This window comes from Etheostoma spectabile, chromosome 1 (assembly GCF_008692095.1).
Source record: "Etheostoma spectabile isolate EspeVRDwgs_2016 chromosome 1, UIUC_Espe_1.0, whole genome shotgun sequence".
NCBI lineage: Eukaryota > Metazoa > Chordata > Actinopteri > Perciformes > Percidae > Etheostoma > Etheostoma spectabile.
The window spans coordinates 6202705-6229004 of record NC_045733.1 but is presented as its reverse complement, the minus strand read 5'-3'; the positions used below and the strand labels follow the sequence as shown (position 1 = coordinate 6229004).

General features: G+C 38.7%; 1 protein-coding gene across 5 annotated transcripts; it reads right to left on the bottom strand.

The window, feature by feature from the left end:
• Window positions 1-1124: 1124 nt before the first annotated feature.
• On the bottom strand, window positions 1125-23044 carry ap1g1 (adaptor related protein complex 1 subunit gamma 1). Of its 5 annotated transcripts, none has more exons than XM_032519239.1 (24): window positions 22755-23044; window positions 15936-16139; window positions 15689-15813; window positions 14833-14974; window positions 14558-14654; window positions 12693-12769; window positions 11869-11877; window positions 10590-10685; window positions 10077-10157; window positions 9888-9986; window positions 9749-9804; window positions 9551-9664; window positions 9308-9448; window positions 8255-8309; window positions 7891-8013; window positions 7682-7771; window positions 7417-7541; window positions 7169-7273; window positions 6875-7016; window positions 4911-5037; window positions 4611-4709; window positions 4270-4430; window positions 2657-2755; window positions 1125-2502 (listed from the first exon to the last, which is right to left on the bottom strand). In XM_032519239.1, exons 2-24 carry the CDS (start codon window positions 16134-16136, stop codon window positions 2407-2409), a joined length of 2460 nt encoding a protein of 819 aa, XP_032375130.1. In that variant the 5' UTR covers window positions 16137-16139; window positions 22755-23044; the 3' UTR covers window positions 1125-2406. The 5 variants fall into 5 exon arrangements, with proteins under 5 accessions (XP_032375130.1, XP_032375125.1, XP_032375146.1 ...); XM_032519234.1 differs by having other exon boundaries at window positions 1125-2508; window positions 22755-23042; XM_032519255.1 differs by lacking the exon at window positions 4611-4709 and having other exon boundaries at window positions 1125-2508; window positions 22755-23043.
• Between the last annotated feature and the right edge of the window lie 3256 nt (window positions 23045-26300).

Here is a 26300-nt window from a genome sequence, read left to right as displayed (position 1 = left end):
TATTATTTAATTTGATCAGCTTTTGTTTGTTTTACAACTATATACAATGTACAGGCAGCAGATCATATATCTTTAACAATGAATGAGCGATCATACAGGGGTCTTCATAGACTGATGTTGACTCGATCTATTTAGACAACACACATGGTGAATAATAGGATTTTTTTAGAAAATGGTATCTAAAAAAATGATGAAAGATAGTACAAGAGACAAAATTGTAAAAGCCCTCAATATGTACAGAAAAAAAGCCAATATAGCATTTGTCAAGAACAGAAAAAAAGTTAAACTGAAATAATTTTCTCCATATACACATAACATAGCTCAAAAATATTTCCAAAGCTAATAGTCTCTGATTTGGTCACAGAAGTTAGAAGATAGTGAAAAGAAGTATACAGCCTGATCAAACATCTGAGGATCTCAACACAGCATCGCACAACTGCTAAGCTTGTTAAGTAATGACATGTACAAACTACCATTAGGTTTTCTTATGCAGATGCTCCCTTGATTGCAATTCATGACTAAACAAATTTGTCAATCTACCGCAACTGAACGTTAACAGAAAGAGAGAACATTGTGAGGTATTAAGGTTACTATTCCCGACAGCATGGTCAGAATTCTGATTTAGAGAAGACGAGAGCCATGAAACCATACTAACAGCAAGCAACACTAAGTGATCCAAACTCACACTTTGTTGACGGGGGGGGGGGGGGGGGGGGGGGGGGGGGGGGGAACATGTATACTTTTTAAACACTTGTACCTTGATGTATTCCTATGGAGTATCTATTAGCTGCCATAACCTTTGAGATTTGTTGTTTTAAGATTTATTGATAACATCCAACCGGTATTTTTACTGGAAAGTCTGCCACACAGTATATAGGGAAAGAAAGTATTGGTATCGTGTAGCTATAATTTATGTTTTTGTCAAGACAAAAAGACATTGCTGTGGACATCCAGGCAGGCCGGTATTAGTGCGTGACTGATTATTAACCTATAAGATATAGAAGTGAAAAGTTTAACTTAATAAATGAAGTGATATACCAATTCAAATCGATCAAGGCCATTTCCCTCTTATTGAAAACACGATCATCACACAAGCAGACTTAGAAACGAAGCTCATACAGAACTCAATAGTTCAGGGGCTTTTATCTAGCCAAGTCAGAAAGGCACATCACTTTGATATCAGGCATAAATAATTAAGTCAAATTACTGCAGAAATAAAACATACTTTCACAAAAATAGTGCCAATAAGATGAGCATCCCCATCAAAGAAGACAGCTATGAGAAAGAGACTTGAGGGGGGAAAGCATTCAGTGCATGTAACTACATTCATAACAAGCGTCATTTACATGTATGTGCATGGTGACTAAGTTCAACCAGGTTAAATAAATCTGAAATGTATTTTAAATTGCTAGCTCGACTGTGAAGACACAGATGCAGGAAAGGTTTAAACGCAGATCTCCAACACAAATGTAATCAGCTTATCTTCAGATAACTTCCAGGCCTGGATTATATCCATCCTAATGAATGAACCTATTCAAACTATGCAAAGCAATTAACTGTAGAATTTATTATACAGATCTAACAACTACAGAGGACATGATTTTAGGAGAGCTGTGTGGGAAATCTCTAAAGTAGCCACAGGCGATCAAACTGGGCATACTACCAGAAGCAGAAATTCCCCTCCGAGCTTGAGTCGGGGTGTGATTGTGATCCTATCAATGCTCAAACATGCTTTAAGGTAATTAATGTAATTCAAAATGAACAACTTTCTGACAAATCATAACATATATTATGCAGAGTCAAATAAGGAGGTATCCAAGTTTATAACTGCACTAACTAGACCTTTCAAAGCTTTTTTTCTGCTGCCATCAAACAAAGGTTCATATTAAAAAAATCTGAATGCAAAGCCAATCATAAATATCGATGGAGCAAGTGTTTCAACTGCATTTTAGCTTCATTACAAATCAGAATAAAACTATGGTTACTGCAGTGCTCATAGTGGGCAACACTTTTTCTCTACCATGACTTGAGAGGGTAAGTGTGCCACTGTAAATGGTGTGCCTATGTGCTTTTGTGGGTGGTAATGGTGCTGGGTGTATGTGGAAAATAGTACTACTACACAAAAGACATAATGGAAACCAATTCAGAAAGAAAAGAGGAAGTTCATTGATTGATATGTTTTCCCAATTATTCTGGTGATGTCAATAGTCAATAGGGTCTTCGTAACATCTGTATTTTTCTCCTGTGTTAGATGCTCTGCTGCTTTCCATGCAACTCGAGGGCAGCGGGCTGCAGTGACGTCACAGGGGGATCCGTCGGAAGAAAGGAGGGAGGTGAAAGGAAAATCGTTTTCATAGTTCCCTTGGTGTGGGGGGGGGGGCTTTTAAGAGCAACAGAAGCAGCTCATCACTGCCAGGACTGAGGGGGGAAGTTATTAACCTCAGCCAGGTCTTGCACAGGCGAGCCTTTGAGGGTGTACGTCAGCTTGATCCTCATTCGTAGCTGTTGCTGAAAATTTTGCAATGATCATGTTTATAAAAGAGGAAATTCTTGCAAATCATTTGAGACTGCACAGGTCTTAAATGTAGGCTGTGTGCTTCAAAAGGACAAAATAATACAAATCAGACAATTTTTCCGACTCAAAAGGCAAACTCACCTTCTGTGGGTTGAGGACTCTGATGACCTGTGTGACAGTTCCCTGGTTGAGTGCTGGGACAACATTACTGCTAGGGGAGAGGAGCTGCAGCTGGAATGTCTGACAAACACAAAGGGGACACTATGTTAGATGAAAATTTGATGGTACTCAGTTTGTGGAAGATTTAGGTGCTCGAATCTGGTGTGGGGTTTTGGGTTCCTCCAAGAAAATGTTATGTTTTTCAATTTAAAAAATTCAAGTTGCCCACACATTTAGTCTCTATGTGGGTTTTTGCTTCCCTTTGTAATCGTGTTGTGTCTCTTTTTGGTCATTTGTTGTTGTTTTTTGTCTCTGTGGTCATTTGGTGTCTCTTTGTAGTCTGTTTGCATCTATTTTTCAAATCGTTTTGAACTATTAATTTACCATATCTGTGAATTAAACATTGGAAAAGATATAGCAGAATGTACATAAAGAACACTCAAAAAGATAAAGACAAAACTTGGAAAAGAAGTTCACTGTGGACCAACTACAGTCATTACATCTGAGAAGAGGTTAGTTCGGCTTAGATGCTGCCCAAACAGCTCAGGTGCTGAAAACCCTGTACTCATTAAGAAATGGGGTCATTACAGCAGCACAAAAATAGGGACACTCACTTTGATGATACACTGACCACAACTGATGAATCTTCAGTTCAAATGACTCAACTGTAGTTTTTTTTAAATTTTGTGATCAGATAATGTGTAAAATAAGTGACGAAGAAAACTAAACGTCAATCAAACGGTTATTGTTGCCCAATCAATATTGGCCGCCAGATTGCCCTGACAAACATGTCTATTAAAGCTTTAGCTTATTTTATTTCCGGCCAAACAAACTTGGGATGGCGTCATTGACAATGATGCAGTGAGCTCAGACAACTGTATCTTTGGGGTGCCCGGTTAATACTGGAGACCTGTATAAGCTAAAAGCTAATTAAGATATTCAACGCTAGTTACTTAAAAACACGCTAAAAAAGGTAATTTTTTTAAATGGTTTGTGATTTCCTATATCCTGTTTAAACCAACATAATCACATGTACATTCAAGAATAGAGAAAACAGCCGAGTAGACTTGCGCTTGGCAACATTTCCCAGTAAAATAGCAAATTGCTTTTAAACTCTGTAGCTATTAGTATAGATAAACACTTTATTTTTGAGTAATTGAGCCCAACCTTTGAAATAACACGCATAAAAAAAAAACATGAGCTGAAAAGTGGTGGCTTTTACAGTATCTCTTCCACAGTAGATTTAAAAACAGCAAAAAAATAAATAAATTAGAATTAACAGAAATAGTTAGAGCTAATGTAGACTATAGAAATTAGCATATCAAAGACATGAACCAGATATTACTTAAATTATTAATTTCCACTAGTACTGACTGGTTTAAAAGTTAGCTGTGTTTCCAGGTTCATGTAGGTTCTGCACACATGATGTACACATCAGTGGCACGGCACGTTATTAAATCTGCAGTGCAAAACTGTAGGACATTCACATTGTAATACAACACAGAAAACCTATTAGTAATGAACACTATTATGCATGATTAGGACATATTGAAATTCAGCCACTTAAATTTGATTGTCAGATATTGCTTGCTTACCTTTGGTACAGCAGCCTGAAAAACAAAGTCTGTCATATCTGCCTCTGTTGAGTTGGAAGCATGGATAGTGATGACGGCGATGTTCGGATTGGGATTAGCTCTCTCAAATGTGAAGTCTATTTTCAGACCATTTTTGTTGTATGCCGTCATAGGAGGAATAGCTATAAAGAGATTTCAGAGGAGCAGACCATAAAAAGATTTAAAAATATGATAACTAACATTTCATAGAATGGGTCATGGTAATCAAAATACAATGACCAAGTGATTCAATACATAAGGACAATATCACAAATTACTATATAGTTGGGAGCAGATGTTCAAGGGGATCAACAGACTCTCACCTGCAGCTGCAATGTCATTAAACAGGGGCTGCGAGGAGAGGCCATCCATGAGGAAAGAGGGTTGAGACGTGGGCACAGAGGAAGCAGGGGCTGGGCCGCCTGGAAATAGGGGACGGCAACACAAGGGTTTCTGTTCACTTTTTAATGCCAACACAGGACAGTGCCAGCAGTATGTTATTGCTGAACAAGAGCAGGCACAGGTTGGACATCACATTCACACTGGTGGCAAACACAAGTTTATATCAGGTCCTTTCTTTGCTTTAAAAGGGGTAATAGAGAGCTTTAAGGAGAACATCCTACCACTTAGCGAGAGGTCACCCAGCAGATCAAGCAGCTCTCCTCCAGCTGAGGCAGGCTTGGTGGGCATCGTGGTCTGGATTACTGGTACCACATCATTACCACCCAGCAGGTCTAACAAATCATTAGCCTGGGGAACGAGGACAAAATGTAAACATGATAAAATACCTGGAATATCTATGTATTCATTTAATAATATATAAATTATTGCCTGTGCATTCGCTACTTTATTAGCATTTTACATTTTCCAGACATTTTACTGCTTTTATGGGAAGAAAAAATACACAAAGACGGCTTTGACTGGCCATAAGCAAACTGCGTGATAATTAATACATAATACATAAATTAATACAACTAATTTTGAGTTTAAATACACAGTTGCTGATCAAATACATTAGGGCTGCATGATTATGGCCAAAATGATAATCATGATTATTTTGATCAATTTTGTGATCACGATTAATTATCACGATTATTTGTTGAATTTAACCAAAACACATTTTATTGTCACATAGGCTATTTATAACTGCTTTCACATCCATAGTATGCAACATTCTTCTTATGTTGAAGTAAGGGCTGCATGATTTAATGGTTCCAGCAGGCTCCGTCTCACGCTATTCCTCTACGAACTGAAGTTAGTTGCATTCAATAACTTCTTCTGTGTTTTTCGCCGTGGCGGCCGCGATAGCCACAATAGCAGAGAGTTACTAGCGGAAACACTGGCACAAATACAGGTTTGTCTCTAATGCTTAACAATATACAGCGGTGTTAATATTACTTAAAACTGTGGACAAATGTCAGAAGCGTGGACGGTGTCGCCGCTCTGTTTATGTTGCTGGGAGCCGTGGGGGCGGGGCTGCGCAGAGAGTAAGAGAAGAGATCCAAACACAGGCACGGCTTTACAGAATAAATGTGTCATGTAGCGCAACATTAAACCATATCGATTTGCTTCGTTTGTGGAGAGGCGGCGGATGCAAGGACATTAGGTGCCCCGGTGCGACCAAGGAAAAATGTTAGTTGCACTCTAGAGCCCAGTGAGCAAACAGACGCTAACTAGCACTGGTCACTGCTGTTGTCTGAAAAACAACACAGACGGGACAAAAATGTCGCATTACTAGTAAACTGGTAAACCCTGTGACCGACGTATAACCGACTGCTATCTGTATATATTTTCCTTAAGTTACTCTGTCCTCTGTGACGGTCTACATCTAGAAACTAAGCTGAGCAGGGAACAACTCTGACTGGCACATGATCAGACAGTGGTTTACGGAGCGGTAGACTGGCTCTGCAAAAAAACTCGGGGCCTTCTATGAACGGAATGACGCATTTAAAATATTGCTTGATCACGCAAATTTGATCGTGGGAAGCCAAAATCGAGATTGTGATTAAAATTTGATTAATTGTGCAGCCCTAAAATATATAACTTTTTACCACGTCAAAACAAACTAGTGCTTGTGTGTTTTTGAGTGTTGTGAGCTTCTCTTTTTCTGGTTAGCTCATCACTCAATCTTTACCTCAATGAGAGTTAGATATGACAATGTAAAATACTCCCCTTTTTGTGAAAGTTTAATCACCTTAAAAAATAATTGTTATTTCAAACGTAGAAAAAAAACACAAAAAAGAAAATACAGAACAAAGTGTAAGGAGGGCGGGAGACCTTGTATGAGGCAAAGATACGAGGAAGTCGAAAAAAGATAGACTGAAGTAAGAGATTGAGACAATATATATTCAATTTTAATGAACAATTACATATTTTATTCTGTTAGTATGTCCATTTATTGAAGTGTTGAAGTTAAGGAAGGCTGTGTTTCTGTATTGTTTTTATATTACATGTGGGCACTCCAAAATGTACTTTGGACATAAAAATTAGGGGCTTTGTGGCCCATGTAGCCAGTTCTAAATAATAGCATCTATCCCTGGTATGGTCTTTAATTTCTTCACAATAATGTAATTAAAACTGTCCTCACCTGGTTAACTGGCTGGGTGACAGGTGGTAGATGTTTTGGTTCCACAACAGAGGGCTCTGTCTCCCCATTTGTCTGTACAATCTCCGTTGGGCCATTAGAAGCACTTTTCTCCATAATGGGCATTCGCTCTAGGAGAGCTGGCCTAAAGTCCGGGAACAAGCAAGAAATGAGGAGGGAGACAAAAAAAAAGGCACCAAATTCAACCACTGGAGGAAATGTTTTTATCTACCAACTGGTACAATATGACTTGAATAATGTGATTGTAATTTTTTTTGTAGAGTGTTATGTGGTCACCTCATGTGGTCGTATTTCTTGAAAAGCGCATTGTACTCCACAGCTCTCTGCTGAAGCTCCACATCAATGCTACTGCCATAAATCGAAACCACCTTCTTGATTCGGCTAAAACAAAATTTGCAAATGTTGCAGGTTAGAAAAGGGGGAGGAAGTACCACTGGTAAATGCTAGTAAACTTTTTCCACCAAGGGACCCAAATGTTTGCAAAGCTTTGAAAGTATAGGATGGTCTAAAAGGCCACTACTAACTTAACACTGCTGAACCGAGTAGACAGCTTCATGATGGCAGTAAGGGAATAACCCCGGGTCACAGGTGCGGACAGGTTGGACACCAGGAGGCCTTCCAGCACGTCTAGAACTTCATCCTCACTCACCTTAGATCAGAAGGTAGAAATAAAAACTGATGACCTACTGTTTCTCTCAGGTTTGAGGTTTGTGCAAAGTGTGGTCTTCAATTTGTGCGTTTGTGTCCATGTGTATTTGTGGTGTTTGGCTTAGATTCTCCCTGGTGTACCTGGATGGGCTCCTCTTCCTCACACTGTCCTGATACTAGCAGGTCCCCGTACTCTCCTATGCACCAAGACGCCACCTGCACTAGAGGTTGCTACAGAACACATAGAGACACAAGTCCACTCTGAGCAACGCTTGAGCTAGTATGACTGTATTGTTCAAAGACAGAGATATCCCAAATCTAGTCATGACCCAAACCAGAACTGCTCTGACCTGTGAGATGTCATCCAGGAGTGCTTTGTATAGTCTCTGTACTGTGTAGGCATGCATCTCCACACTGTTGGTGATGAGCTGGATGAGGTTGGGAACAGAATCGTCTCGCACATAGCTCCCTGCCTGTAAGGAGGAGCAGAGATGTCAATGAGAAATGCTAATTCATCAGTCAAACTAAAGCAGCGTTGGCTGCGAAGGTTTATTACCAGATTTTATTAGATCATCAGAGGCTATCAAGGTAATACTTGTATTATCATCATTATTATTATTATTATTATTATTATGATGACGCACACTAAGAATTATTTACAACCAACAAGCAAAAGGCATTAGAGGCACTGGGGTGTTTTTGTTTTATACGTACAGTTGTCAGGACTCTCATAATGGTGTCTATGTGCCATCTTTTCGACGGGGCATACCTGTAACACGATACATTGATTAGAGCCAGCAGTGGACTGAAGAAGGATCATTAACATGCTAACCCCAATTTTCCACTGGGACCCCAAGGACAAACTGTGGCCATTTAAGTCAATGCTTTATATTCCACCAGTCACGATGTGGCGCGGCTAGAAGCGTGATGGAAGCAGCTCTCCGCGCCCGGTCTATTTTCATGCAAGCCGCAGGGCATTACAACAGCCGGACAGGAAATGAAACAGCGAAAGCATCCAGTCATTTTACCAAAAGACACCCCGAATATGTACGTCTCCTCTACAACACCATGGGCGACAAAAGATTCATCTTGGAGGAAAAACATAAGACATCACAAATCTTTTTTCATAAAGAGAACGACAGAAAAGAGAAAGCAGTGAGTTTAATTGGAATGGAGTGCTTTAAATGGACGGTAGATACTAGCTAATAAACACGTGATTGTTCTTTGAAGTCCTTGTAGAAACTATAAAATCTGCAAGTCAGGCAGGAACAAAACCGTGGCGCAGACGGAGCGCATCCAGTGGAAAATCAGGGTAAGTTATTTGAACATTTTGCAGCCGGGAGACAAAAGCTGTCAGAAAATAAATGGTATCAACATGGTCTGTCAGACGATGGATCACTCATTTTATCATCATTCAGCATTTCAATGTTCGCCATACCGTCCACTGTGGTACCACAAACAATAACTTTGCTTGATGCATGTCAAAGTATGTTGTATACTGTTCCCTGTAACACTACAGGGGCATATATTCCCTCTTCACAAACTGAAATTAAGTCTACATGTAAATAATTCACACAGACAAATAATTTTAACAGGTTCTTGCAACATAGACGTCTGGTCTTTTGTGGTAAGAAAGAAAAATGAAAAGCTGAAAAAGTATTTTAGAGTCTTGCACACGACAAGGTCACACAGGTTGTTTATCAAATTATTACAAAGCAGCTGAGCACATGTGCAATGTGTAATGAAGTCTATGTGTTAGTGCCTTACTTCTCTGCAGCAAGAAAGACTCCTGATGCACAGTCTGCTTTGAATTCCGGGTCACAAGAGTCCAGGAAGTAGAGCAGCTCTTTCATCATGCCTCTGATGTTGTTTCCGTTCACCAGGGCAAAACTCAGTTCCATCGCACGTCTACACAACAATGAAAAGTAGATGTGGACAAGTCAGAAACAATTCGGCTAAATATTAAGGACATTTAAGAAAGTTTAAGTAATGTGTGCACTTGTGAATCACCTCTTAATGGACACATCCAGGTCTTTTAAACAATCCACAATGGTGCTCCGATGCCTCTGCACTGCATTGTGGTCCGTCTGTACCGTCTTTAGTAGAGATGTCAATGCCACGTATCTGGAGTTGTGAGTTTAATTAATGTTACCATCAGGAATTAATAAAAAACGTGTAAAAGGTCAAGTACTGTAAGCAAATAATTACCTTATATTTTTGTCATTGTTAAGAAGGAAGCGACCGAGTATGTTAATGGCCAAGACCTGTAAGTTAGAAGGAATTTAGGCAAGAAAAAGAAAAGAAAATTAATCAGACCAAATGATTTCTTTGTGTTAAATTAACTCACCCTCAGTCCACTTTCAGACTTGATGTCCATTATAGTCAGCACAGTCTCGTAGAGAATTGCATTGCCTACATTTTTACTCGTCTCTGTGTTCGTTGCAACCTGTAAGCACAAATACAATTTATTTGTTTGAAAATAACACTCATGCAAAGAAGCTTTTGGCCAAAAACAAAGATTAAGTTTAATTCTAACCTGTGCAAGAATGTCATTCATTGCTTCACTGGAGTCGTCATCACTCTTGCCTAAAATTCGCAGTAGTCTCAATATCCGCACCTAGGAATGAAAGAAACAGTGCAGTCCCGTCAGTTGACTTGACAAGTGTGATGGAGTTTATTGACCCCCCCAGGTAAATTCTGGTATGTCTTGCCCTACTCTTTGCCTGCTGCCGGTCTGTTGTCATTTTGGTCCTTTTTCAATGGTACAACTTAAGCCTGTTTTACCTGTAGATGTGTCATTTAATACATCAATTGTCTATAATCTAACTGTTAACTCCACCATTTTTTTTTTTATTTTTTTATTGACAACACCTTTAAATTTGCCTTTCATTTCTTTTGATATTTCTGCTCTGATGACATGCCATTGATGCTGTGCCAACATCACAAGTTTTAATCATGGCTGCAGTTGGTACGGCACAGCACAAAAATCAAGCGAAACCAAAATTTGCACTTACAATAGAGGGTACTTGCGTCAAAAAAGGACGTTTACCTGCAGGAAAGGGTCACTTATGCCAGACACATCATGTTCAGGAGAGTATCCAGACATGATTAGGTTCTTCAGGATTCTCACCAACTGTGGAACCAGCTACAAAAAGACCAACAACAGAACAGAAAAGGAGAGGTGTCACAGTACTTTGTGTAGTTCTCTCATATTTTCTACTTTTCCTCTTCAACATTTGTGTAACATTGTTCTTCATTAACTTTTAAAGTTATTACTTTCTCATTTACAATGGCAGTCGGCAGGTTGGGATTTTTGCTTATTTAGGTAGAGTAATGTGGTTAAAAGTTAGGTGATTGAATTGCCAAATTTTTGAAATTGTGAAATCAAAACATTGATCTTACAAAAATATTAGGTTAGGACATTTGGCTTCAATGCCAACAAAAATGGACTTTTATTAAGATTGGAAACATCTCTTATCACAATAAAAAAAAAAATTAATCAGTGTAATTTTGATCTCTCTTTTAAAACTGGTTATCAAACTGTAACCTTAGAGAAACACCCAACACTTTGCAAAACAGTTTGAGGTCTTATCCAGCATTAAATTAGAAAATTAGGCATCATTTTCATCTATTTGCATCCAGGACAAAGAAAAGTGTAGAATGCATTAAGCCTAAATAACAAAAAGAGTGCTGCAAAGAAACTGCTAGCCCAGTTCTGGAAAGTTCTATGTTGGTCACTAGCAGATATGCAGCAGATGTTTGAAGGCGTACTAATTTCACTTTTAATTTTGTTACGTTTTGCTTCCGGTCTTTCCATTACACCAGACTGAACACGTTACAGACCAGATTACTTTACAGGACGCACAGAGATTAAATTAATATAAATCTTCTCTACTGTGGGTATGAGGACAAACAAGCAACCCACAATACCAGAGTGGGGACCTAAGACAGTAACATAACAAATAAGCTACCCTCTAACAGTGACACAGATACAGTGGAAATCATCTGTTCCTGGTGACAACACCTGTGGCAATCATGTGAAAACACACCCACCCAACTGCTTTTAAATAGTGATCAAATGAGTTGCATATTAAGCAAAAACAACACTCAAACGTAGTGAGAAATGTATCTGACAAATGGACCATTTGGTTATTATATAAAATTCAAAACACTGGTAATGATCACTGTACAAGATAAGGAAATTAAAATTATAAATTAAAACACAACATGACATTACTCAACAAAAATTTGGTTACGTCTGAGGTGAGTGTAAGAAGTGATTACTATTTACAGCATGCACCAGCTATGAGATCAGAATGTACTCTTACCTTCTCATTCTAACACAATGCAGGAATTGTAACCAAGACAAATGACAGAAAAAATATGAGGTAGATGTTAGGGGGGGGAAACTGGAAATCATTCACATTCAGAGAGCTTAAAATAATATTTAGATCATGAGTATGAGGGGTGGTGCTTCTGGTACAGTTTTACACCTAGAGAAGGAGAGGTACAGCAGCAGTTGAAATACAAGAGGAAAAGACAGTGGTAGGAGATAAGAGATTAAGACATACTTTGAATGTAGAGGAAACCTGTAGCGCAATCCAGTTTAACATGTTTGTCTAAACTTAGCTATACTAAAAATGAAATGTGTACGCAAAGAGAATGAAGTGTGATATGAGCTTAAAGGTCCCATGACATGGTGCTTTTTGGATGCTTTTCTATAGGCTTTAGTGGTCCCGTAATACTGTATCTGAAGTCATTCAGACTTGGTGCAGACTAACAGCCACTAGAACCAGTCCCACAATGAGCTTTCCTTAGGACGTGCCATTTCTGAGTCTTGTAGCTTTCTTTTTTTTTTTTTTTTGGGGGGGGGAGAAAGCACAGAAAAGGGGAGGTAACCTTATGACCTCATAAGGGGCAAGATTCCAGATCGGCCCACCTGAGCTTTCATTTTCTCAAAAGGCAGAGCAGGATCCCCAGGGCTCGTTTACACCTATCGCCATTTCTAGCCACTGTGGGACCATAGGCAGGCTGGGGGAACTTATATTAAATGTTAAAAAACTCAAAGTGAAATTGTCATGCTATGGGACCTTTAACACAAATGCATAAATAACTACTGTAAAGTCCTTTGGTTACAATTATCTGTTTGTACCTTCCTGAAGTGGGCCAGCATGTCGGGACTTCTTTCACACATCTCAGTGAGGAGGACAACTGATGTATGGAGAACACCTGGGGGAAAACACAAAGTAAAGGTAAAATGAATACTTGAGTTCATCTAGTTTTGTTTTCTACATCACTCAATTGTTACTGACCAATTAGACCTAAAACAAGGACTATGTTGGTGGGTGCCACTGTTTTGTTTTAGGGGGTTTTCACACCTGCCTCATTTAGTTCAATTGAATCGCACAAGTTTGTTTTTCCCCTTGGTGCAGTTTGTTTGGGCAGGTGTGAATACAGCAAGCACACTCAGATGTGCACCAAAAGTGTACAAAATAAGCGTACCGTGACCTTCTTGAAGAGGTGGTCCAGATACACTTTCAAACCAACTCTGGAGCGGTTTGTTTGTGGAGAGAATGTAATGTGACCTTGAACCGCCCCAACTACTGTATGTGTACGCTAAAAGTCTGTGTTTAATAGCTCCTGTAGTCAGAAGTGCATTGCAATCTATGATGCAGCAGAACAAGGTTTCTCACTCAGAAATAGACTGTGGTCAAGCTTGTTACCACTCGCATTTCCGTGGTCAAACCAGCAGTGGCTAAAATTGGAAGACAGACGCAGGCAGAGCAAAGTCTTGGTCAGCAGAGCTGACGTAGTGATGTTGCTCGCAAAACAAAAAATGATTTAAATGAAATGAGCTGGACCATGGAGATACAAGAAATATGCAATAGTACAGAACACAGGACCTTTTTCCTGTATTTAGTTTCTTGTTCCCACCCCAGACACATGTGATTAATAAGGGCTAGTAGTGATGCCTTCTGGTACCCTTGAATTTTTCTCTATGTGAAACAAAACCAAACCAAAACCACAACATCTATGTACTGCATGTACCAAATCACAGACAAGGGGTAATCGGCCATGCTGCTATCAAAAGGTGTTTCACGCAAATTACAAAACACATATCAATACCTAGGCTGACCGATCTCACAGAAGCCAAAGTCACATGTCAAAAATATGATGTACAAGCATGCATATGATTAACTGCAGGGAACTTCAGGTGACAGCATCATAAATCTGTAAGATTATCACACAGGCTAATTATTTCAGAGTGACCTGATCTGAATGTTACAAGGTCAAATAATCATCATCATCATCATCTGAGTGACAGCAGAGGAAAGCAGTGGTGGTGAGCATTGAAGCCACACAACACAGTCATGGACATATTATATACAAACATAATCTTTAAAATCCATATTGGCTTTTAAAGTAATCAATCTGTCATTTATTTTATTGCATGTAAGACAGTTTGTATAAAAGTGAATGTACAGCATTTATAAGTAGAGTACGTGGTCTAGTTAAAATATGCATAATTACTAATCCAACGTTTCTTTTGATTTTTGATTATCAGTTTGCATCTGCAAGTGTATACACATATATATATATATATATATACTGTATACATTACTCCATAGTGTACATTGCGGGACAGACAATAATGATCTATAAAAAAAGCAAACACGCATGCATTTTCAAATTGTTTTACCTGAACCAATTACTACTGCATTGCAACACAATTTTAGAGAAGATCAAGTTATTTCAACAAAAATAAAAAACAAATCTCTTTCTGTGACATACTGTTTCTCCTCTAAGTGGGGTAAACATAGGGCCCAGAGTTTTTGACCAACTCATTAATTCCACTCACCTCTGCAAAGGACATCACAAAAAAGGACATGTGCTACCCAGCTGTTCTGAGCAAAGCACTCTAGGTGGCAGGAAATAGGACAAAGTCTGCATATGTGTAGGACAGGCACACTTCGCCATGAGTCAGAAACTGCATCCCGACAAACTGTTTACACTTACCATGGTTTTTCTCGCTCAGCAGGTTTTTTGTTGCTGGAAGGAACATTTCCATAAGTTCTGGAACCTTCCTTATGACATGAACTGCACACAACGCTGCCTGTCAAAAAATATTTAGAAAAAAAAGATACAATGAGGAATCGGTCCAACCTTTAACACAATATTTCACTTTTGAGTGCAACTGTTCAGCACACGGGCCTACATTTTGAATAGTCCACCACATATTTAAAACCCTTTAAGTAATTTATTTATGTAAATATGCCAACAATGAGGCTTACTTTTTTTCTCAAGTAGGAGTTGGATGTTTTGAGCAGCTTCTCGACCTCCCCAGCCAGATCACGACACATTTCTGAGGAACCCATGCAGCCCAAAGTACACAAGGCCAGGCCCTGGACATATTGTGTGCTGTGATTCAAGTCACTGTGTTGAGAAAAGAGCATTAAATGAGCCATGGAAACACAGAAATATAGATACAAATTGCCATCACATCATAACTTAAACGTGCGGTATACTAGCCGTAGCCGGCCTGTCAAGAGCCAGTCTGACGTTGTATTAGCACCAGAACCCATTATACTGCTGCGTATACTGAAGACTAGTTGCAGTCTTCTCTGAAGACTGAACAGAGATGGCGCTAATGAGCAAAGGCTACCGACTTCGCTATTTGTACGGACTAGCAGAAGAAGAAAAAGATAAACAATGGCCGAACTGGCCACAGCATTGCCGTCAATGGCCAATGTTTCGATTTGATTCAATGACCTACTTTGTCTGGTCAAGCCTTTTATTCACCATAAAACAACTCATCTTAACCCAGTAAGTTCAAAAGAGAGACTTGCAGTTACTCAGAGTCCTGGCATCCGGTTACCCTCAAGCTCGTTAGGCTTCCTGTTTCCGCATTGTTGTGCATCACAAAAAAAAAAAAAGATGGAGTGGTGCGTGCCCTCTGAACACACTAAAAATCCTGGCATGCAAACGAGATTGACGTCATTTTGAAGTTGCGTTGGCGCGCGCAAGCTCGGATGCGTCAACTGTAAAACGGCCTTTAAATAACAAGATTAATTGTTGTGCATTGCAAAAAAGCAACATCTTTAAAGCAAACCATTAAATATATTTACTGAGGATCTTGCCCCCACTTACTTCTTAATGCAATTTGTCATTAGTAGGTGGACGTCCTGCCTCTCGTCCAACAGCAGCATGGCTCCCAAATAACCTATTCGTTTGTCGGTGAACTTCTGGGACGCAATCAGCTTCAGGCACTCCAGCTGAAAAACAAGTCATCATGTCACAAAACTGTAAGCTTTGTAATAATTCACTAGAAATCAAAACAGCTTATCCTATTAATTTTGCACAATTCCAGCCATCTTTCCACCATCACCAAACATACCTGCCCAAAGTGGGCCGGGTAGCCCAACATGTGCATATAAAGTAGCTTTGCCACATTTCTGCATCGATATGTATTGTCTTCCTCTCTAAATGAAGAGCGGATAGCAGCGCACTCTTTCTGGATCATCTCGCGCTCCTCTGCCTGGGTCCGTGCTGTCCGGATAGTCCGGATCAGCTCCCGCAGTCTGATCGGAGCTGGCATTCTCTGAAAAACATTAAGAAAAGAAACAGATTGGCACTCATTGCCTTAGGGTTGGCACTAGACTACCATACCAAAAAACAGAAAAGCTACACTTCTGAGGAAAATATAATAAAAATAGCCTTGGTTAAAGAATATGGTAGTAGGTGTAAGAGAAATTAGTTTGCTGACCAGCTGCACTTAAATGTAAATGTTATAAAGTCATTGCAGTGCATGGAAACACATTATCTGGTGTTCAGCCTTTACAAGGAAATGCCCATTGAGGATAAATAAAGTTTTTTTTATTAAATTGAGATTTTTCCAAAAAAATTGAATTTCTTATTTGCAAGTAAAACATACTTCAACTAAAAAAGTTAAATTAAACCTAAAAAGTCTTACGGGATTTATGGGAGACAACCCAACTCCTAAAACACCACTGGCAAAAGATATGAATATTTGGCTTAAGGAGGCTGACAGATGACTATTCCTTTTAGAGATGGCAAATAGTATTAAAAGTGCGGCAGGAAAAGTGAGTGGTGGTGAAATTCTATTCCCTCGCGGAAAAGTTTCTGATATCACAGGTTTTAAGCCACAGGAAGAAGTTTAAATATTTATAAGCACATGCTTAGTTGTGAGAATAAATTGTGTTAAGTACTGTCTATGTACCAACATACAAATAAATCACCATTTAAAAAACAAATTTAAAAATCCAGTCACTATGCTTACTTGTTTTAAACAGGCAACATAGGTAAGTTGGTGTCATGAACCAAAGCTATCTTTTCATTATAGCTTTGGTTGTCAAGTTGTATTCTTAAGTAATATCTTGTTTTTCACAGAATTTAAAATGAACAAACTCTCTAATGGAGTAGGGCGAGGCATTTTTCTATAAGGGAGCATATCAGCAACTCTTAAGTAGCCTACCACGCTAGTAAGAATATAGGAAATAAGGCAAGACTGTGGGGAACAATGAGACAGCCCTTTATAAATATGTGGTTTATTTGATTAATCTATGCATTTAAATTCCCTGTGCCAAACAGGAAGAAGCATTATTTAGGTCCTCTTTAGATTTGTTGAACAACCTCTGTAGCGTTGCCATTGGTTACCTGTGTACCTAGATGTTGACATGCAGGTTCTCAACCTCTCAATTTCACTTCTAATCCAACTAGAAAGTTATTAATGGTGACCCCACTACTTAGGAAAAAGTACACTGTGTCTCCCATCTCATGAAGCCTTTTATCTGGTAGCATGCAGTACATAATTAGGCTGCTACAGAAACAGAAACTATGGTAATTACTTGCCGAGCAAATCCATTTTCTCCATCTAACTAGTTTTGAAGTGGACTTTTGGTGGACAGAAACATAAAAGGCACTGAGTAGAGCACAGCAGCTATCCTAAAACCCTAAATTATCCTGAAAAGATCTTATGATGTAAAAATTACGCTGATATACAACCTTTCTCATGAACAATGTAATTATTTTAAATGTGAGACTGCATTGATAAGTAGTTACTTTATAAACCCTTCCTAGGTAGAGGATTTTGCCTTAATAATGTATTTTCATATTAGTTTTGTAGTAATTCCTCCGGCTGGATTGCTGTCACGCTAAGCAGCATCAAACATTTCTAAAGAGGAGATTAGATGCTTTCTATTAGCCTGCTGATTTTCCACCTATGACTTTCAACTGCAGTGTAACACCAAAAGACAGCTTAGTGTTGTGGCTCTGAGAAACTGTTGTTATACATCAAAACCATGCTGTAAGCATTTGTCTTATCAAGAAATTATGCTGCTATTGTTCTCACTAGAGCCCAGTCAAAGGTCTTATAGAAATCTTACTAGGTCCTTAGCTGGCTAATTGCCGAAGAGATGCTCATGACAAATCGACTCCAGCTCCCATATGAGTCATGGCATCAACTCCGAAAATGTCCTAAGTATTTATAGATTAAGATGACTGTGAATAATGAGCTTTAATTTTTTTTTTTAAATGCATTTTGTCTTAGTAATATTGGGTTCCCCCGACTTTTTGTTTACTCTGAATACTGTGGGATTTTCAATATTTTTAACTGAGTGGGAAAAGAGGAAAATCACCATACCTTTCCTTATTAACCAACACTGTCAAGATCAAATGGAATTCTTTGTAACTATGCCAGTTGACTGAGAAAAACAAGGATCCAGACATGTAGTGAATGGGGGCATCCTTTGTTGCAAAAGGTGGTGGTTTGTAGAGAATCTAAGAATTTACTGTGATCAAAGAGGAATGGGGAAGGTGGTCAGACAAGGCCACATTTTAATAAAGCCAGAGCTTTACTGTCTGTCTAAACACCATTTAAATTACCTGAGCTGAATGGACCTAGTGTTGGGCTTCATAAATCATGACTCCTTCTCTCTTGTTCCTGCGCTTATAAATAAATGTGTACTGTACATTAAAGAAGGTAAATCCAGCTTCAGCTAAGAGCTGATTGAACTAAGTTTCTGCAACTGCAGTAAAATGGCACATTCTTCTACAATCAAGACCCATTATATTTTATTATAATCTGTAATTGCCATTACTTGTTAATGCCATTACTTTTTCTGAGAAGTGGAACAGTATATTTATTTTTAGAGACAAAACTTAAAAAGGAGGGATTGAGCACATTGTATGTGCATTACAAAGACCACAGGACGGGGAGTCTGGAGCTCATTTAATAAATTGGCAGCAACAACCCAGGGTTCACTTACCAAGGTCAGCCTTACTCAACCTTACTAAAGAGACAAAAAGTGGACTGCGCTGTTGTACAGCCATGTTGCAGATGAAGTAGTGATCACACAGACGAGTCACTAGAGCCAGTGCGATACGATTCAATCTGATAGATACAGTTAATATTTGTTTAAAACACAAATTCCTTTCCCATTATAAATTAAAATAAGCCAATTCTATATAAGAACTATTGCCTACCTTCAAGTAAATATATATTTTGTAAAAGGGACCAGGGAATAGCAAAGCTAGGACATACTAATAGTATACTATAACTTCAATTTAATTAGCAAGCCACTTATATCCAAATCACATCAGCTGGATGTTAAATGAAACTGCCTCCTTGCTGCTGTAATCTTAGAGACAGTAGCTCAAACATAGGGCCATGTTGCACAGTCATTGTGAGCACTCCAAAAATAATTATATACAGTGTTACGTGGGAATACATGTAAGCACAATATTACTGTTGCGAGAATGCGGCTAGCAAACTTTATGCTAATGTCACTAAACATCTTAGGACATATGAACGTCAATATAAACTTAACACAAAATACATACACACATTTATGAACCCACACATGGATAGATGTACACTGTACAATATCCACGATGTATTCCTCTCAGCCACTTTTACCGCTAACACAATAACGAAACCTAGAAGTCTAGTCTGCATGTTTTTTTCTGCAAAACCAAACAAACGCACTGATCAGCTGATCCCTGACAACACACAAATGGTGAGGCTTTTGTCTTAGTCACACATAAGCACACACACCCGTCTCTTTCATTAGCACTGCGCACACCGCACGCAGCTGCTTCGTTGAATTGACAGCAAAGCTTCAGTCAACCGATTCGTAACGTTAGAACTGGGCCATCGGCCGAATCAAGGTCCATATAGACTAACGCAGGTGTCTTTATCGATATAGCCGTATCTGTGATAATACAATCAGATATTAATTTGCATTATTGACTCTTTACACCCCTATGCAATATCATTGACAACTTTCCTATGGGTGTACTTTGCATGTACTATGAGAGTTCACAACAAGATTTTACTCTAGAGAGTTGGAGAGCCAGCCTAGATTCGTTTTCAGCACCTGACAACCAGCAACAAGCAAAAAGCATGCCCGCCTCCTTTATACCATAGGGAGCAGTCAACCTGAAGTCTGAGACATCATAATAGAAGCATTAAGAGCTACAACATTGTTTTACATTAGAATATTGAACACCATGAGGATTTTTTAGAAAACGATAACAGATTTGATATCCACTACTACCTTGGGAAAGAGTTGCAGTTAAACTAGACAAAAAGATAATCAGACGAATGCAAGATAAAGATAGAGCCAACACTGGGGAGAAGCATTTTCTCTACTCAATTTGCCAAGCTACTTTTGCCTGCACTTCATTTCTTTACTATCCCTCTGTTCCGTAGCTGTGCACTCAGATGTTAGAAATTAAATAACATCAACAGAGACTACTCTATTCCTTCTTAAATTACCAATTTATGTTATCACTATGCAGACCAATACATAATTGATAATTCCACATACATGCACAACAAAGAAGAGATAAACATGCAAAAATAAAAATGAATAAGAAATCTGTATTGTGTAAGTTGGAACATGTTTTTATTCCCTTATTCTGACATGCACAGTCAAATGTTGGGTCCTGTACCTTTGTAGAGAATAACACATGTATTTGATAGTCAAAATATTGTGAACAATGTTTCACTTTTTTTGGGTAGTCACGCAAAATAAAGTAGTAAGCTTGTAAATACAATACCCACCTTCCACTTCCTACCAAAGTTTACACATACATTCTCAGTCTGTTGAAGACACTATTAAATGTAGGCCTATGTGATTTAACTTGAAGAATATGTGCAAATCCTGGTGCTAACTGATCCTAACTTTTTAGCTGAACCGATAGGGGCTCTGCAGTTGCTCAACAGATCTCAAACCAACAACTGAATGCATCATGGAGCTCGAAGGAAGAATTAGTTGTATGCAAACAAGGATTCATGTCCTTTGCCCCAGCCATCATTTTTGTACTTCCAAGATGTAGGCTCAGTTAACCTATACAAATGTTATTTATTTGGCTGTTAGGTTGCAAACTAGTCAGGTGGCAAATTAAGCAAAGCAACAAACACTAGGGCTGAAAAACTACTAATTTTCTCTCCTACAGTACTTTCTCCAACACTGACTGTGTGGGTCTGCTGGCAGTGAGACGGAGTAAACAATAAATGAAAAGTGTGTAAGATTAACAATCAACTATTGTGCAAGTCACATGTATTATCCAGACAGTGACAAAGCTCATGATGTACTCTGATTAGCTATCTAGCAAACTGACACATTGAAATGCAGTTAAAAAAGGTAAAGTTCAAACAAAACAAATACAAAGAACTTGTCTGATGGTATCATACATTAGTCTTTTTGAGTACCTTAAGACAAACCTAGGAGCTAATTCAATGCACAGTGAAACTGATTTGTAAGCACAGTGGCAATGTCAAGTATGAATGTGATGCTGTATTGTTTGATTAATAACTGCTAGAGTAAAATAAAGCTCTACTTATTGCACATGCTCCAGTAGGTATGGTGCCATCAAAGTTAGTCAAAAAGGCACTGTTGGCAAGCTAAAGGTAAGTGGTTTAAATAAAAGGTCATATCTGTCAAGCAGCAGTCATTCTGTTATTACACTTAATTATTTAACATCAAACAGAAAAATTTGGATTGTGTTGAATCCTGGATGTTGCTTAACCATAGGTTATTTTCAACGGCATCCCATCACACCGTTTTTTTGGGAATAGCACTTCATAAATCTTTCAAATCTATCACAAAGGGATGTGACAAAAAAGTACAGGTATCACCCAACCTGTACGTCATACTTCATTTGATCACTTCCTACTTCCAGCTGACTTCTTTACGTGAAGCCACAAGTTATTTTTGTGAAAACTGGTCTCCCTCAGATTATGTATAGTCATTATTAAAAAGGAGTGTATAATATTGTTACCTTTTTCTTTAAAGGCGTTGTCAACACCTAGTAACAAACTTATGAAACTAGAGCAAAAAGGAGTCCACGTCCTTAACAAGCTAAGCTAGCTATCGTTAGCTTCCTGGATAGGTAAATGAAACGTTGACTTATTGTTTAGTTGTTTACAATTTGTTAAATGTTAGGAAAGTCTGGTGCCATTAAAAAGCTTTGAGGCAAACGTCAAATGCGTAATGTTATCAAGCTAACAACTAGCTAACACGAGTACAATACTATACTAGTATTTTCAGTGAAAGGCAACATATTAAGTTGACACTACAGCAGTAGCTTCACCTTGGCTGACATTATTCGTCAAACGGAGGTTTATATTAACAACATTAGAGAATATTGTCGAACTGAGACGAAAGGCCACTACAGGCTGGGCATGACACCTGAATTTGATCGCCGATTGATCAGGACATGATGCACTTTAGGCCTTCTTGAAGCATTTGGATCCTTGAGTCCTCTATGGCGTTAGCTAGCTAATTTACCTGAACACTTATTTGCTTCTCTACTACCTTGTCCGAATACTACGTTATCTGAACTAAATGACATACAATAAGTAGCTAGCTATGAAGATATAAAACATAAAGTTAACATTACGTGTTGTCACGATGATTTGTGGACAATCACTCCAAATAAATGGCTATTAAGCTTCACATCCCTAGCCCAGCAGGTAGTTAGCAAGGCTGCAGCTATAAGGCTATACTAACCATGCTAGCTATCTTAGCTGCTGACAGGCACAACCCCGGTGCACTGAGGGCTGCGACTTCCTATGCAGCGCCACAGTAAGAGTTGTCAGCGGAGATACAACCAAACCACTTACAACTACTCACACGTAAAGACATCTTCATATATTACTGCCGACATAATAGTCTTAGAATATACTTACTAGCCGTAATGATGCCAGAAAATAACTGGAACCGTCTCTATTAGCAATGGAGGGAGGAACACACTAGACATGCAAAATGGTGGCTATTCCAGCCTCAGCACATCTACCGCAGGCGGAGGGTTACACTGACATATGCCAGAGGTTCGTGAAAGAAGCGCGGACTGGCTCCCGGGCGGCGCACAGAGCCGAAGTTTATCATCACCGTACAGTAACGTTAGCTTGTAGTAGGGGACTTCTTCACAGTCTGTGCCTCTGCCAGAGACTCCCACCTGATATGCCAGTGCTCACTGGACACCATGGGTAATCGTTGAATTATGTCTTCATGATGATGAGAGATGTATGGTTGTTGTTTAGCTAGTAAGCTTCTTCTCGTCCATCGTTCTCGCTTTGACTATAAAGGGCTTCGGCTTGTTATCTTAAGCCAGCTAGCTAACGTTATCTAATTGATCTAATAAACTGATTGACTCCAACTAATTTTGTGTAACGTAGCTAACAGTTTGAGCATTATGGCATATCTCACTTGGTATACAAACGCCGTAAATTTCATGACACGACGAGATTATTTTTTGAGATGGCTTATTTTCTCTTAACCCTGCGGAAGAATACCTTTTTACCCTGTCAATGTCGTGCTGCGGTCCGTTTACTCGTGGCAGTCAGTGATGACGACTACATGAAATGTTGTGACATTAGCAGTTCAGTGGTTTGGAGTGCCACCCAGTGTTGTTACTGTGCTATACAAGAAATAATTTCTATAGGTAGGTTGGGCTTGATTAATAGTGTAAAGGTACCTTAACATGGTGGTATTTGAATGCTTTTTTATAGGCCTTAGTGGTCCCATAATACTGAATCTGGGGGGTGGCTGGGGGGGTGGCCTTGACCAACTGCCACTTTGCTCATTTGAAATCCATGATGTCTCTCTCTTTCTTATGGGTGGGCCAAATTTTCTGGGTGGGCAAAGCAGAGAAAGGGGAAGTAACCTTGCCCCTTATGACCTCATAAGGAGCAAGATTCCAGATTGGCCCATCTTAGGTTTCATTTTCTCAAAGGCACAGTAGGATACCCAGGGCTTGGTTTACATCCAACGCCATTTCTAGCCACTGAGGACCAAAGGCAGGCTGGGGGACACATATTAATGTTAAAAAACCTCATAAAGTGAAATGTTCATGCCATGGGACCTTTAAAATGTCTGGCTTGACGTCTGGTCTTAAGGGTTGTTTTCATTGATACAGATCATATTTAAACTGAGTATGGGGTAAAATAAGGTGAAGTTGGGATAGTTTTAGAGTTCATTGTAATCAAATAGAAGATTTACCACAAGAAAATTGCAGAATTACATTTTTTACACTCTGGTGTTAGTTATTACACACCCAGGACAAAAACATGCACTAATGGAGAGATACCATGTCCAAGTGAGGGGGCTGCCCATTAAAGGTGCCCCAAGCAGTTGGGGGTTCATGCTCAAGGGCACCTTGGTAGTGAACCGGCACCTCTCCAGCTACCAGTCTACACTCCGTACTTGGTCCGCACGGGGTGTCACTCGAACCGGCGACCCTCCAGATCCCAAGCCAAGTCCCTGTACGGACGGAGATACTAAATTATATATAGGGCTATGTATATTAAATTATTATAAAACTGACTGAGTAAACAGAGACTATGCTGAATGGGTAATCAGAGGTGGAAATTAGCTTAATATAGGGCTATATATAAATATAGGCCTATACTTCCAATAGTATTCACATCACATAAAAAAATATTTTGTATTAATCAAATTACATTTCTATCATAGTCATTTGATCTGCCTTTTCCCAAATTGCTTGAAGATACAAACTTGTAGTTTTTAGAATTCTCAAAGCGTCTCTAGTAGAAAGCGATTATTAAAGCCCATTAAAACCAAATTACAGCACAAAGTATTTCTATGAAATAAGGATTGTTGGACGTGTTAAATGTATATTTAGCATTGAAAAATGTTAAGATGTCATTAGCCTTATCTTTCAGAAAAATATTCAGAAACTTGGGGTTTGGGCCTTGATTTCTGTGATTTGCTACATGAAGGCATTGTATAAATGAATTAATACATTGATAATACATATTACTATTCGAGCTCAAGGAGGGCAGGAAGCTATCCCAGCATACACCAGGTGGAAGATAGACACCTTGATCAAGTCACAAGTTCATCACAGTGCTACTTAACAAATGGGTATTTGCGTTATCAAAAATGTCCAATAAACTCTTTGGACTGCGGTAGAAAAAGGCAGAAGGTTAAGCAGATAATGGGATGCTAATTTAATTAATTAATTTAATGTGGCCATTCCTTTTGGACAAGGCTTTATTTTGTCTAGCTTCAAGACATTTCATGAATTGGACTATGCAGCAATGGCAGTCTTACTGTACACTTTAGGGTGTATGAATCAACACTTTGCCAGTGTTTGTACAAGTCCACACCCACCAAGTCACTTTTTCATATATTTGACCTGCCAACTCAGAGGCTTATCACCTGGGTGGACAAACAACACTCCAATCACCATTCATCCACTGTTGAGGCCTGTCTCACACAGCAGAAATACACCGTTGCCCTATGTCTTTGCTGTGTCAAATCTGGAGCAGCGACTTCAGTTTAAAGGGTTGGTTTGACCAAATTACATATAATAAGTTGTCAGTTATGTATTGTGGTATAGATCCATGTTGATGGTGTTGGATTAATGTGGCCAGGTTTTGAGATATCTGAGATTTTTTGTTGCTTTCAACATTAAAAAGAAATCACTTAAAATGGTTACTGTGGGTAATCTATGCTATGAACAGTTGTCATTGAATTGAAGACATGTTTGTAATTGGGGAGAATGGACACTTAAAAATCAACCCTGCTTAGCAAGACACATACCAGATAATTTCTACAGAATGAATCAGATTCATTTACACTAGTGCCCTCATTTTATCTGCTGTTATGACAAATCCCAGATACAGTAAATCAGACAGTATCTGTCTAGGCTTTGGGCTGATAAGTAGTCTTGCAATGCCGGACCTATATCCGTAGCGCTGTAGCTGATAAGTGACACAAAAATGTAACGACAGAAATGACAATATTTATGATTGTAGTCATTTAGAAACAGTGTCACCATTGCGCGGTTTCTCCACCAGGGAGCACTGACAAGTGTAAAATGCCCTGTTCATAACTTGGTCACAATTAATGACTAGCCAAGTTAAGAGATCATTATCAAAAGTCTTTGTGTTAAGCACTGGTTTTAGGTTTTAGCACTTTCAACCACCTTAAATATGTGGTTGCTAACATGTACTTACTATATCCACTTACATTAGATCGATTACTTTACTTATAATAATAACATATATATATAATATATATATATATTATATATATATATATATATATATATATATATATATATATATATCCAAAACAGACTGCTCTTAATTGGCATTAATTTATTCTGATTATTTTGGACAAAAAAAATAATGAACATAAAATGCTCCTCTCACACATATCTTACATATGAAAGTATGACAGAGCCTTATTTAGATATATTTTTTTTT